The following is a 13,595-nucleotide window of genomic DNA, read 5'->3' as shown; positions in this document are numbered from 1 at the left end:
AGTAGCCTCCACCTGACATGAGTTGCTAGGTAAGTCAGTTTTTGCAAAGATCTGTTACGGTTTATTTTTTTTAATGTGTAAAATAGCATTTTTTAAAACAACTATAAAGTATAAAGAAGAAAATTTTAAAGTAGCCTATACTTCATTTATGCAGATAACTCCTGTTTATTCATTTTTTTAAAATGTGGTATATATTCATAGAGAACTCCAACATCATAAAGGGTACAAAATAAAAAGAGAAAGTGTTTGCCTGGAAGATAACCAGTGTAAAATTTCTTTTGTCTTTATTTTTGAAAAGGACATATAACAACTTATATATGTATATTCTGTATGTATATTTTAGTAATCACATAAACACACACAAACTAACCCCTCAGCTTAAAAACTAGAACATTTCCAGTGGCACTCCTTTGGCACGTAACTTCCTTCCTTGTCCCCTCAGAGGGGCAGCATTTTCTTGGCTTTGTGTTTATCATGCCCTTTCTTTGCTCTATAGTTAAATAATATATATCCTTTAGTTTTTCTTAATTTTAAACATTGTAAAAGTGATATTATTGTTTTATCCATTTATGTATTTCTAAGATTCATCCACATAGCAACATGTAGCTGTAGTTCGTTAGCTCTTCTCTGCTGTATGTTATTTTACTGTAAATATACCATAATCTATTTCCATTCTCTTGTTGATGAACAGTTAGATCATTTGATTTATTTAAAATGAAAGATGCAGCTATATACATTCTCGTATGTTTTTTAATATCTACAAGTTTAAGGTTTGCTCTGTGGTAGCTATTTAGGGATAGAATTCATGAGTCATAGAGTAGAAGAATATTCTTCCTTACAAGAGAATGTGTTTTCCAAAGTGTTTGCCCCCCCCCCCGTATTTCTGCCAGCAGTATGCAAAGAGTTAGCATTCATTCACATTCGTATCAGCACTTGCTTCGACAGATTTAAAATTTTTTATGACTTATGTAGGTGAAAATGGGATCTTATTTTTATATTTTTCAAATTACTAGTAAAGTTTAAAATCTTTCCGTATGTTCATTGATCGTGTGTGTTCATTTGTGAAATGCCTAATAATGTCCTTACCACTTCTTATTAATTTGTCTTTTTTTCTTTAATTTGTACTAATTCTTCATATAGTCCAAGTACTGATCCTATTTTGGTTATTTCTGGCAGATAACTTCTCCCAAACTATGGCTTATATTTACACTTTCTTTGTGGTGTCTTTTGTTGAAAAGTAGTTCTTAATTCTTCTATTCTTGCTTATCAAACATTATTATGGTTCAGTTTTATGGAAATTTTAAAATACCAGTCCATAGTGATAAATATATTTACCTTATATTTGTGTTTTCTTTTTTCTCTACACATGTAAGTCTTTCCTCCATCTGGAATTGGTTTTTATCTGGGGAATGAGGCAGGGACCCAGTTTTTTCTCCCCATATAGATAAGTACATGTCCCAGGGTCCATTGATTGAATTATTATTATTTTTAATTGATCTGAAATACCACCCCTTTTTTCATATATACTGTTTCCCAGATGTGTGAGGCTTTATTTTGGTGTTTCTTACTTTGATTCTGGTTACTTTATTTCTCTGCACAGTACTACAATATCTTAATTAGTAGTTCCCTACTTCTTTATCCTTTCCCAACCTCTTCTAATGTAAACTATTTTTGTACTACCTTTTGTCTTTCATTGTTGCTAGTCTTCCATTGTTGAGAAGTCGTTCATTCATTATCTTTGTTGTTTCTCATTCTTTATCCTTGTCCTTCAATTTCACTATAGTATGTTTAGATGTAGTTTCTTTTGGTTTATACATTTGTGTTTTTGATATATGCTCTGTGGCAAATATTTGTAGATGCTATCTTCCATTGTTTTGGGAAAAATCTTGGTAATCATTTCTTCAAATATTTTCTTTTGTTTTCTCTGCTTTTTTCTTCTGGGATTCTAGGTAAAAATATGTTTAGACTTTCTTATTCTGTCTTCTATATCTCTTAAGCCCCTTTCATATTTTCCATTTTCCTTGGCCCTCTGGGCACATGCTTAATTAATCAAATCTGGTTTTCATTCAGTTCAATAATTCTCTCTTTCCTTGTATGTAGTCTGCTCTTTAATACTTCCATTGAGTTTTTTAGTTAACAGTTATGCCTTTTGCTTTTGAAAGTTCAGGTTGATTTTATTCAAGTATATGTGGTTTCTGTGATTTCTAATAATCTTGTGTTGCTTGAGAATTTTTGTGATTCTTAACTCTTATTTTTTAATTATTCACCTATTATCTTCTAAATTCTTTATCTTATTATCTGAAATCCTTGGGAGGGGGGTTTAAGTCTAATACTTGTTGTTTCCGAGACTCTTGTGCATGGTGATTTATTTCCTTGGATGTTTGCTGGTCTTTGATTGAGTTCCAAGATGACTGATCTTAATTTAAGAAAACTTGAATGTGTGAAGTGATGGAGTTTCACCAGGACAGCCTTGGCATTTGTTTCTTCCAGGAACCAGGGAGTACTACTGTAATCCTGAAGTCTTAGCTCTTTTGCCACTGGCAGTGATAATACTAGATTTACCCTTGAGATAACCCCATTCACTGCCCAGGTTTCTACTTGCTTTTGGGAGAGGGGCTATGGATTACTTGGATTTCTTTCACTTCCTTATGAGTCCCAAATTAAAACCCAAATTTTTTTATGTAGGACCTAGTTCTGTGGCTGGTGGAAATTTCATTTATCAGTCGGAAACAGAAGAGCCTACATGCTGCTTTCACCGAAGGAAATTTCTGGGTGTATTTCCATTATCACATTAAATCTATATCATCCTTCTTTAAGACTGTATAATATTTTTAATATACTGTTGGCCACCTTCTCTTTTTTTGGCTTATAAACATTCTGTCTTTTAATTAATACATCTTAGTCCCTACTTCTCATTTGTTTGCTTGTTTAATATTTGTTCTTTTACATGGTTCATTGAATAGAGGTTTTCTTAATATATTCTACACTGGAGGACCTTAAATTTACATCTTGATTTCTGCATTTATCTTCTCTCACAATCCTGAATTTTTGTTGCCTACTTACCGGACATTGTCTTTGGATATTGAGCCCAGATGAAAATTCAAATATGAGAAACTTTCTCAGTTCCTTTGTTGATTATCCTTTTTTTCCCTTACTTCTTTTGTCACCATTCTTCTCATGGTCCCCTAGGTTCATTTCCTTTTGTGATTTCAATTTATTCCACTGTCATATTCAGCTGATTATAATCTTTTGTCTGCCATTCTTCAGCATTTTCTTTTTTAAATTATTTTATTGTTGTTCAGTTACAGTTGTCTGTGTTTTCTCCCCACCCCTCTCCCCCCACCCCATCCAAACCCATGTCTCTCCCTAGCTTCCACCCTCCCCTTTGGTTTTGTTTATGGGTCCTTTATAGTAGTTCCTGAAAACTCTTCTCCCCTGTCCCCTCCACCTCCCCTCTGGCTATTGTTACATTGTTCTTATTTTCAGTGACTCCGGTTATATTTCACTTGCTTTTTTTCTTTTGTTGATTATGTTCCAGTTAAAGGTGAGATCATATGGTACTTGCTCCTCACCGCCTGGCTAATTTCACTTAGCATAAGCTCCTTCTTTCTTTCTGCTAGGTAGAATTCCAGTTTCTTATTTACGTTTTCCCTCTCTCTCTTTCCCCTCCTTTTACCAACAAAAGCCTTATCTGCTTATTCCTGAATCACCATAACAGTTCCAGAACAATTTTTCTTAACACTAATCCTGCAGATAACTACTAGACTTTTCTTTCTAGATATGTTTTTAATCACAATAACTTATTGTCTAGAACATACAGTTCCTCATTTTGTCAATATTGGGTTGAAATTCCTAAACCTGATGTCGAAGGCCTGCTGGCAGCTGCCTGTTTTAGAAGGCGGGCTGCATTTTCTTCATCTTTTTTCTCTTCACCTGCCTGCCCTGCATGGCCTGCTATAATCAGCTTCATTTCCTACACATAGAACTTGCCGATTACCATTCAGTGCTTCCTTCCTTGAATCCCCTCCTGCCTTCTCTCTACCACTTTATGTCTGTTGCCTTCTCGAACAACTGTCCTATTACTGTGACCAATTAAGGTAACACTTTATTCTGCATACCTTGTAGAGAGAATTTATTTGCATAGTTTGCTTGTGTACCTTGTAATCATTTCGTGTAATTTATATATGTTTTGTCTCTCCAAACAATGCATAAATTTTATAGGATGCAGACTGCCTCCAAATATTTTAGTGCTCTGTATTTAATAGAGGGTCTAATGCTGAATGATGCTCAGGAAAGTCTGTTGCACATTTAACAATGCACTAAGTGACTTTTAGAAAACTGTTGGTTGAGTTTATTCCTTCCCTGCCAGCAGACTTACCATCTTTGGGAAACTTAGACCTTCTGGAGAATTGCATTCACTATATATGTGTGTTTGAGCAGAGGAACAAAGAGAACTTTAAAATATAGTATTTTCATATAATTTTGTATTTTTTCAGTAAATCAGTTTAATTGAATGTCAGTTGACAAAGTAGAAGCCATAAGTTTTAGATTGTGAGTAATTTATAATTCAATTATAATTTGTGAACGCATGCTTTAAATAGAAGCAGCACTCAGTTTTTTTGTTGCTACTATTATTTATTCCTTTTTCTTTAGAAATGTAGACTAAAAACTTTCCAGTCTTGTAATAATTAAAACTTTCCTGTAACAAATAAATTATTTCCTTTGTCTGAAGGTTTTAGTTCGAAGAAGCAGCAGCTCTGCTGAATTGGATTCAAAAGATGATTTACAGCAGATGCAAGGAAAATGTAGGGAAAGACAGAAGAGTAAGTTCCAGAAATGTGATCTGTTTTCATCCAGATTTAGAGTTGTTGTATTTCATTTTCTGTTTACTTTCTAATTTAAATGCTATCATCTGAAGAGATGTGGTTGTGAAATGGGACATTTTTATTCCTGGAGTCAGGATTGATGGACATTTAGTTCACACATATAATAGGTACAGTCCCAGTCAGTTACCTGTACCTTAGAGTTACCTGTCTCCACCACCTCCCCTCCCCACCAGCACCAGACCTTTCCCCAGAGAGGCACAACCAAGGCTGATAGCTAGGTGAGCAGGCAAACCAAGAAGGAAAAATGATCTTCCCTAGAGTTTACCCACCATCCAGTAGCAAAATGGCTTCAAAAGTATATTGAAATCAATAGTATAAGTACTTAAAAAATAAAATTTTATTAGAATCCTTACACATTTTATCACATGCTGTAAAATGTGGCCCTAATGTGGCCCAAAATCCTGCTTTCTCAAGAGCAAGTGCTGAGCCATCCTCTTCTCAGAGCAACGTAGTAAACAACTCAGGTCCAGGGTGTTCTTGGTGGGATATGGAGGAACTTCTCTTAGTCTCCTTCTTCAGCCCCTGTTGGCTTAGAGTTCTGTGGCAGTGAAGTAAGTTACCTAACAGGCTAGTAGCTGGGCCAACTTTCAGTTCTTTGAAAATGAAAAGCAGATTAGATGCAGTAAGGCTGGGGACTGTCAGCTACAGAAACAAAAAGTAGCTGAAAGTGTGAGCCGACAGAAAGGGTAGACACATAAAATTGTTATGAAGCACACAGGAGACCTGGAAGAGTAAACTCTCTAGGTCTGTTTTGTGTTAGACAAAATAACTCTCTAAGGCTTAGTAGCTTTTGAAAGCATCATTGTATTTTGACAAACTACATTTTAGTATGTGAAGGAGAGAGTTTCTATTAGAGATGTTTTGCAGTAGAATACCTCATCCTCTAGTGATCCTGGGTGATTCAGCCTGAGTTGAGGTCTAGACATCAGGCTCAAAATGTAGACTCTTCTAGCCAGTAGAATAAACTTGCGTTTGTGGTAAACCAGTTTCCCCCTTTTCTTCCACCCACCCCCATTTTATAGTTTTATAAGTTGCAGTACAAAACTTAAGGAATTGATGCAATCCTTTGGGTATATGGTATAACTGAGTTGAAGCCCCTGAAAACAATGCTACTTGTGTGATATATAGTGGAACTATAATAATTATTAATGCCCTGCACTTAAAAGCTTTATTTAATTTAGCAAGAGCACCACAAAGGCACGTTTTGAGTCCTTCTGTCCTTTATGACTCCTGCTGTGTCAGGTGTTTATTTACTTGTGTGTAGGTAATTGTGAGCATTCTAATTTCCAGCTGTTAGTTATCTCAGGCTTTGTTTCTTCCGTTGCACCAGGTGAAAGTGTCAGCAGTGACACAGCTTTGGGCTGTGACAATGAGGCAGCATTGTCCATGAGCTCATGGCAAACCTGTGAGGAAGATACAGAACTGAACTCTCCTACAGATGTTGTGGCTGACTCTGATGCCCGCCATTGGTTACAACTGAGTCCCACTGATACTTCAAACTTAACAGGTAACCATGTCTTTGAAAATGAGGCAACAGTGCTAATGGTTGGGAGATCCCATGGTTTCCTAGTTATAAGAAATTTAGGGGTCCTTTAGCACAATGATGATAAGTGTGCCACCTCCAACCAGATTGCTTTTTGCAGCCCCAATCACCTGTTTATAATCAGTCATGAATTTTGAGACATGTGGAGAGGGTTCTAAATTAGTGGCCAAATAATGGAAAGAAGCCTACAGCCACTGTCCATCAAAGGAGGAGGTGATGATACTCATGTCAAGCCTTTGACATCCCTGACTCTGAAAACAGAAGAGTGATTTTATTCGCTTTATAAGGGCCCTAAATCTAAAATAAGTTTTAGACTTTGAATAGGTTACTGATGAATATATTTTTGAAATTTTACTATAAAAAGTGAGTGCCAGTGAGCATAGTGCACAACTTAAGAAATAGAACAACAGCCCTGACGGGCTGGCCCAGTTGTGTAGAGCGTTGTCCCGATACACCAAGTTTGGGGGTTTGGTCTCTGGTCAGGGCACATACAAGAAGCACCCAATGCATGCATAAATAAGTGGAATAAAAATCAGTGCCTCTCTCTCTCTTTGTCTCTTCCCCCCACTCCTTTCTCTCCCTAAAAATAAATTAATTAAATTAAAAAAATACAATATCTAAATCAGTAAGATTTCCTAGAGGGCCTTCTCAAGTCCCTTCCCTTCTTTCATTACTCTGTGACTCTATCTCAAAAATTTTTATAATCCCTTGATTTATTTATAGATCTACCACATATATCTGTCCTCAACCATTCAAATATATCATATTTTTAAACTTTTAAAAATGATGTTATACTCTCTATTTTTTGGCACCTTTTGCCCCCAAGTATGGTATTTTTACGATTCGCATGTGGACTACAGAGCCAAACTTTCTGGGTCTGCATCCAGGCTTTGCCAAGTAATTTCTGGGTGACTTTGAGCAAGTGAGTTAATCTTGCTGCCCTTCCTCTTCTTTTCTGTACATTAGGTATAATAATCGTCCCTACTATAGGGTTGTTGGAGGAACAAAAGAGTGAATATACAAGTCTGGTGCACAGAGTATTCATATGTACACATACATATGCACATGCATGTATAATGTGTGACCCTGGGGATACAAACCTTGAAAGGTTCAGCTCCCTCACCTTTGTGACAGGGCTGTTGAGAATGGTAACCCCAAAGAGAGTTGGGTATTTGTTTTGCTTACTTTTTGTGTCAAGAGAGGTGTTCTGAGAAACTTGGTGTGGAAAATGCTGACCATAGCCAACTCTTTCCAGGTCTACCACGCTCATGTTTACATACAGATATCTTTTATGAAACAGCAAGCTATAAATCATATGTTGAGTAGAAGTTGTTATTAAAATGCCAAAAATGATTTTCATATAAAGTTTTACTTTAAGTAGTTTTTCTTAACTACTTAAAAAAAAGCAAACTTTGGTTTCTATTCATCCTAATGTCAAATTTAACCAAAGTCTATGATGTTTTGGAAATTTTGAGGGAGTAACATTAAAACTTCATAAAATTTACATAGAAAAGTGGTGTATGATAAAATCTTTTATCTATAAGATAGGTAAGACCAAGAAATATGATCTTAATGTGTATTTAATATGTATGTGTTTTAAGAATAGAATAATTAAACAAAGAAAAACAGACCAGTTAGCTGTAAGTGAATAACATACTTACTGCCTTATAATGCTGCAGTGCTCTCCTTAAAAGATAGTAGACATTTTTGGTCTATGTATTCAAATCTGCCAATGGTAGAATCCTTGCAAAGGCAATGAGAAAATGGTTGGCAAAATATGTGCTTAGTTTATAAATTATTGGGTAGCAATTTGTACTTCTCAAATTTTCATTTACTATTAAAGTGATTTAAATTGTTTTTATATAGTTATGTATAATGATTTTGAATAATAATACTGTAAATTTTTATGGGATCTAACCCCTTTACAAAGAACTTGATTCTGTATGGTAAGAAGGCTAAGTCTTACATAGTCTGTTTTAGAGATGGGAAAACTTAGTCCCTGAGAAATTCAGTCTAGCTAGAAGGTAAGCACCAGAGTTAGAACTGAATTTTAAAGTGTTTTGACTCCACATGCAGTGCTGTCTACTTCCTTCCACTGCACTGCTATTAAAATTACAACCGCAAAACCCTTTAAACTATTTGAAAAGTATTAATACATTTATGGAGTAAATGGCTTCTCTGGGTTTAATATACAGACTACCTAAGGGTTACTCATGGTGGCACTATTGAAGGCAATACTGAATCTTTAATAAGTTGAATTTATTTAAACAGAAACTAGTTTTAATTATTTTTATTGAAAGGAAAGAAAATTGGGTGATTACTTCCTTTGTCCTTTGGAAAGATTAGTTTTGATCCCATTTCAGAGTATACATGGGATTGCTCAATTTAATAAACTTATGTGAGGTAATTGTATATGGTGCACTCTCTCTGTCATGATTAACTCCTCCAGGTACTTAGCTCTTCTTTGAAATGCTAATGTAGAGAATCAGTACACTCAGTTCAATAGTTCACGTTGTCATCTGTGAAAAGGACAAACTGTAATATGATAAGGTTTAAGGATTATGACAGTTATGAATTTAACTTTCTGTTCTTAAGAGGATTTTCTTATAAACATACAAAATAAAACTCTTGTTAGACTGGCCTTTAGGACATGCCAAGATAGTGATCAAACAATTTGAGTATCTCTGTTTCTCATTGAATAATTCTACCAGTTTTCAAATGCTTAGAACAATAAATCTCTAAAATCTCAAATTCCTTCACCTCTGGCAAAATAACAGTTTAGTTTTATATTTGCTTTCTCATTTAAATCATTTCATGTTTACTGAAAATAACAGCTAAATTAACTGTGCCTTCTGTCAAAATGTACCAGGGATTTGTTTTAATCTGTATGGTAAGACATGCAGACATGCAAGTGATTATCATGAAGAAATAACTTTATACTTACAGGTCCCTAGAAGCAGTAGCCCTGGCCTGCTGTGCAGGTGAGCCATACAGAAAAGCACCAGAGTCGGTCAGGAGACAGTGGGAAAGAGGGGGAAAACTGTGCAACAGCCTTAATGTCATTTGCATAGGCAAGGAAAGGCAAGCCAGAGTAAGCAGACATAGGATAGCTAGTTTGAACAGTTTCAGCTAACTCTAGAGCATAGATGCTGTTCCCGGTTGTCCAGTGCCAGGCCCTGTGGTGACTGTGGCAGGGGGCTATATTGGCTTGATGTGAAAGAGCCAGATAAAGGAGATAGTTGGGAGGTAATTCCTGGTGAGTTGTTGGCTGTCTTTTGGAATTATTAACCCTAGGAGGGGCAGGAACAGTCCTTTCCTGATCTGGAGGTTCCGGATCCAGAGCATCAGTTGATACCTTTATCAACTTTGTTCTGTTGACGTAATGATTTTGAAGAATATTTATGACTCTTAACTAAGAATATTGCTGCTGACATAATCTCTGATTTAGCAAATAAGCTTACAAACTGGAAATACTGATTTTGATGCTATAAGAAGTAAAAACAGGAATAATCATAACCACAACTGACTTAATAGCTTACCAAGAAAACTAGACATTTCCTTGTAGTGACAAATAATGTGATAAGTGCTATGAGGTTCATGTACAGAAAGTTTGAATCACAGAGATAGACAAATAGAGTAATAGAATAGAATATAAACTACTGAATACACACAGGAATATGAAAGAGGTGGCAGTCCAGATCTAGCAAGGAAAGCATTAGTTTTATCCTTTTATGCCTGTGGGGCAAGTATTTAGCCAAATAGAAAAAAAATAAAATAGAATCTCTACCTTACACCATGCCCACAGTCAATTGGGCTGTGGATGGATAAAATACTTAAACATTAAAAGGAAGTTTTTAAAACTTTTAGAAGAATACCTTCTAAAAATATCTTAAGACCTTTGGGTAGGGAAGGTTTTCTTAAATGATATGTTTTTAAAAGCTAACCAAAATAGAGTTATTAGTCACTAATTTAACTGCAGCATAATTAAAACTTTCTTTTTATTATCAGAAAAACTTTAAGAACTCTAAGGAGTGGCAGAACCCTCAAGGGAAAAAGTCAGCTTTGGTGTTCTTCCCCCTTCAGGTTCCTTTCAGGTCAGTGATGTGTTTTAACATAAGGTTTAGTAAGAAATGGTATCCAATGTTTTGGTTTAGCGGGGAGAAGGTCAGTGTTCTTCCCCTACTGGAATATAATCTCGAGGAGGGTGTCATTGTTATTCACAACTTATTCTTGACTTCCAGAACTATACAGGGCAGAAGAGGAACATTAGTAAATAGCCAAATCAATGAATGAACAGGGATGTCCAGCTCATGGCAGCATGTGGCCCAGGATGGCTATGAATGTGGTCCATCACAAAATCGTAAATTCACTTAAACATTATGAGATTTTTTGTTTGTGTGTTATTACGTGTCATAATGTATTTAATGTGTGGGCCAAGACAACTGTTCCTCTTCCACTGTGGCCCAGAGATGCCAAAAGGTTGGACACTCTGCTTAAGTTTAGACTATTGTTTTTAGTTAAAGCAACAATTAAATTTTAACATTTTTAGTAATAAAAAATGTGATATTCAATTTCAAAACCTTTTTTATTTACTATATTTATCACAGCCCTGCCTCCAAATATTGTTATAGAAATCCTTTTAGCACTTCTGCTTTTAATTATAGCTATGCATATGAATTATATTCACTGTTACCTGCCACCAAAGCTATTTTGGCTAAATGGTGTGGTTGTCAGCTGTGTCTGCCATTAGACGGGGTTTTTTTTTCTCTCAGCATTTTGGCTTTGATCTGTCTAATGGGTTGCTCATCTTGGAAAGCGGATAAGGAGGGAGAGAAAGTCAGGCTGTAGTGCTGGCCAACAGAACACCAGCAGACCTGCTACTTCTCCATTTTGGACCCTCAAAAAGGTCAGGCCTGATTTTTCTGGTCCCAGGATTAAGGTGCTTCAGTTGAGCCTTTAGATTTGTCTTTAATTTCAAATCACAAGAGAAATTCATTTCTAAAGTGCCTGCTATGTTTCTTTAACACTCTACCACCCCTACATAAAATTGCCCCTGTGTGAAATCATTTGGTCATAAGTGCCTATTTTACCAAGACTTATTTTATGACAAATTTTCTGCATATTTGCAAAGTTCTAAACTTTATATTGCTCTGTTAAAATCATGTGTATATTGAGAGAGAGAGAGAGAGATATTTTATTTGTTCGCAAGAGTTTCCAGTTCATAAGAAATATTTAAATGCCCCTGTTGCATTTAGTAATAATGAAATGAAAAGATACTAGGTTAGCATACTAGCTTGCTCATGAAAAAGAAAATAAAACTAAATATTTGGCATTTTTGGGTGAACATGAAATTTTCTGAACTCTCCCAAATCCCTGTTTTTCATTAAGTACTGTTTCACTGAGGAACCATCTACATGTAAAATGTCAGCATCTGTTCTGTGACTTATGCCATGAGCGCAGTAGTTTGGGGCAAAAACATTTCATCTCATTAAAAAAAATTTTCACAGTAATATTGACATGCAATTATTTCAGATACTTCTAAAAGACTCAACATGTTTAGATGGGAATGTTACCTAGTATTTTATTACTGAGGTATAAATTTTTCAGAGAGCATAGGAGTATTGAAACATTTTTTTAGATAGGGTCCTTTTTATAACTGAGAATGTATTAGTTCGCAGGTAGCAAGGAGGTGCAGATGGTGAGGTACCTAGCCTTTTTACCTCATAGTGTCACTCAAGCAAAGCTCCAGTGTGACTGGAGTGTGTGGCTGCCTTTTAGGAATGATGGGGAGGGTTAAACAGAACTATAAATCATCTAATCCCCTTACTTTTTAATACCCCTCAAGGGATTAAAGATATAGTATTTTTTACGAGAAAAATAAATGCCATACTATGCTCTGTATTCATTTGGAGTCTTGTGTTGATTTATAAACTTTCATTAAAGCTTCATCATACCTTCTTGACAGACAGATGTTTGGTATTGCACTTATTTTACAGATTAAACATTAGGAGGATGAGTCTCTTTCAGAGAAGAAAAGACCCATAATCAGGCTTTTGTTCTCTATACCCCCTGTCTTTGAGTCACAGTGTTTAGGAATTTCATTTTGAATTAGACCTGCACATTTTATTGTGTCTCTTTAAGGGATTATATGCTTCTTATATGGGAAATACAGATGTTTTCCTTTAAAGAAGGAACACTGCTCTTGTTTGAGTAAGGCCTTTCCATGACACTATGTGCCATCCTCACTAAATCTTTTGTTTCGGTGTTTTGGGATCTTTTAATGTCTAATAAAATAAGCTATTACCAGCTGTCCTGGGTGCAGGAAAGGATGCAGACCTTTCTTGAATCTGCCTCGGCTCCTTGTCAGATTCACTCCTTTTTGTTCCTCATTGAGTCTTGTCATTCCTCTACTTGAGTTCCTCACACCCACCAACTGTGCTTGAGTTTCTTTGAGTAGGCACTAAAAGCACCAACAACATATGTATTCAATGAGAGTAGGAATTAATAATTGCCTAGAAATCAGTTTGTCTTCATTTGTGTGGGAAATTTGTGAGGAATACAACTTTAGGAATAATTATGTTAATAACAATTGGTGTAAGATAAAAGAGACGGGGGTGGGGGTTAGTAGTAGAGGTAGGACACAACTTTTTAAACTCCCTCCAAAGATTTAAAAGAGAAGCAAGGCAAAGGAGATCCTAATTAAATAAACACATTGATAGATAAGAAGAAAGAAAGAAAACACTGGTCTAACTATACATATATATGTCACATAAACTTTAAAGCAGAAATCATTTGGTAGTAACAGCAGTAATTCTGAATTTATATGAACTTCATAACCTTTAGATATATGAAGCAAACATTGACAGGATTATAAGGAACTACTGATAAAACCATATTTATAGTAGAAAATTTTAATAACTCTAAGAAATTGATGAGTTAAGAATATATTAGACTAGAGAAGCCTACATAATACAATTAGTGGAGATATTTATATATTGAATGGAGATATCTTATACCTATGTAATACTTTGAACTAAATTAAAATGTGGTTAAAATGTATAATTAAAAGCACATGGAACATTTACAGAAATTGACTGACTGCATTTTTAAGCAAGTCTCAACCAATGTCAAAATTTGAAATTATACCACATTCTCTAAATGTGATA

The 13,595-nt window shown here is 35.3% G+C and overlaps 1 protein-coding gene across 2 annotated transcripts in view; it reads left to right on the top strand.

The window, feature by feature from the left end:
* RALGAPA2 (Ral GTPase activating protein catalytic subunit alpha 2) overlaps window positions 1-13,595 on the top strand; it is a 431,148-nt gene that overhangs the window by 190,638 nt on the left and 226,915 nt on the right. For both annotated transcript variants that reach the window (XR_008392593.1, XM_053670940.1), the window contains 2 exons: window positions 4,733-4,823; window positions 6,217-6,393. Coding sequence is in view for 1 of the 2 variants with exons in the window: in XM_053670940.1 (XP_053526915.1) it covers window positions 4,733-4,823; window positions 6,217-6,393 (268 nt within the window). In the remaining variant the exon portion in view is untranslated. The remainder of the gene's footprint in view (window positions 1-4,732; window positions 4,824-6,216; window positions 6,394-13,595) is intronic.

Source organism: Artibeus jamaicensis, unplaced genomic scaffold (genome assembly GCF_021234435.1).
Source record: "Artibeus jamaicensis isolate MK-2021 breed Jamaican fruit bat unplaced genomic scaffold, CSHL_Jam_final contig_65, whole genome shotgun sequence".
Lineage (NCBI taxonomy): Eukaryota > Metazoa > Chordata > Mammalia > Chiroptera > Phyllostomidae > Artibeus > Artibeus jamaicensis.
Note: the sequence above shows the minus strand (reverse complement) of the source record. Positions and strands in the feature narration are given on the sequence as shown.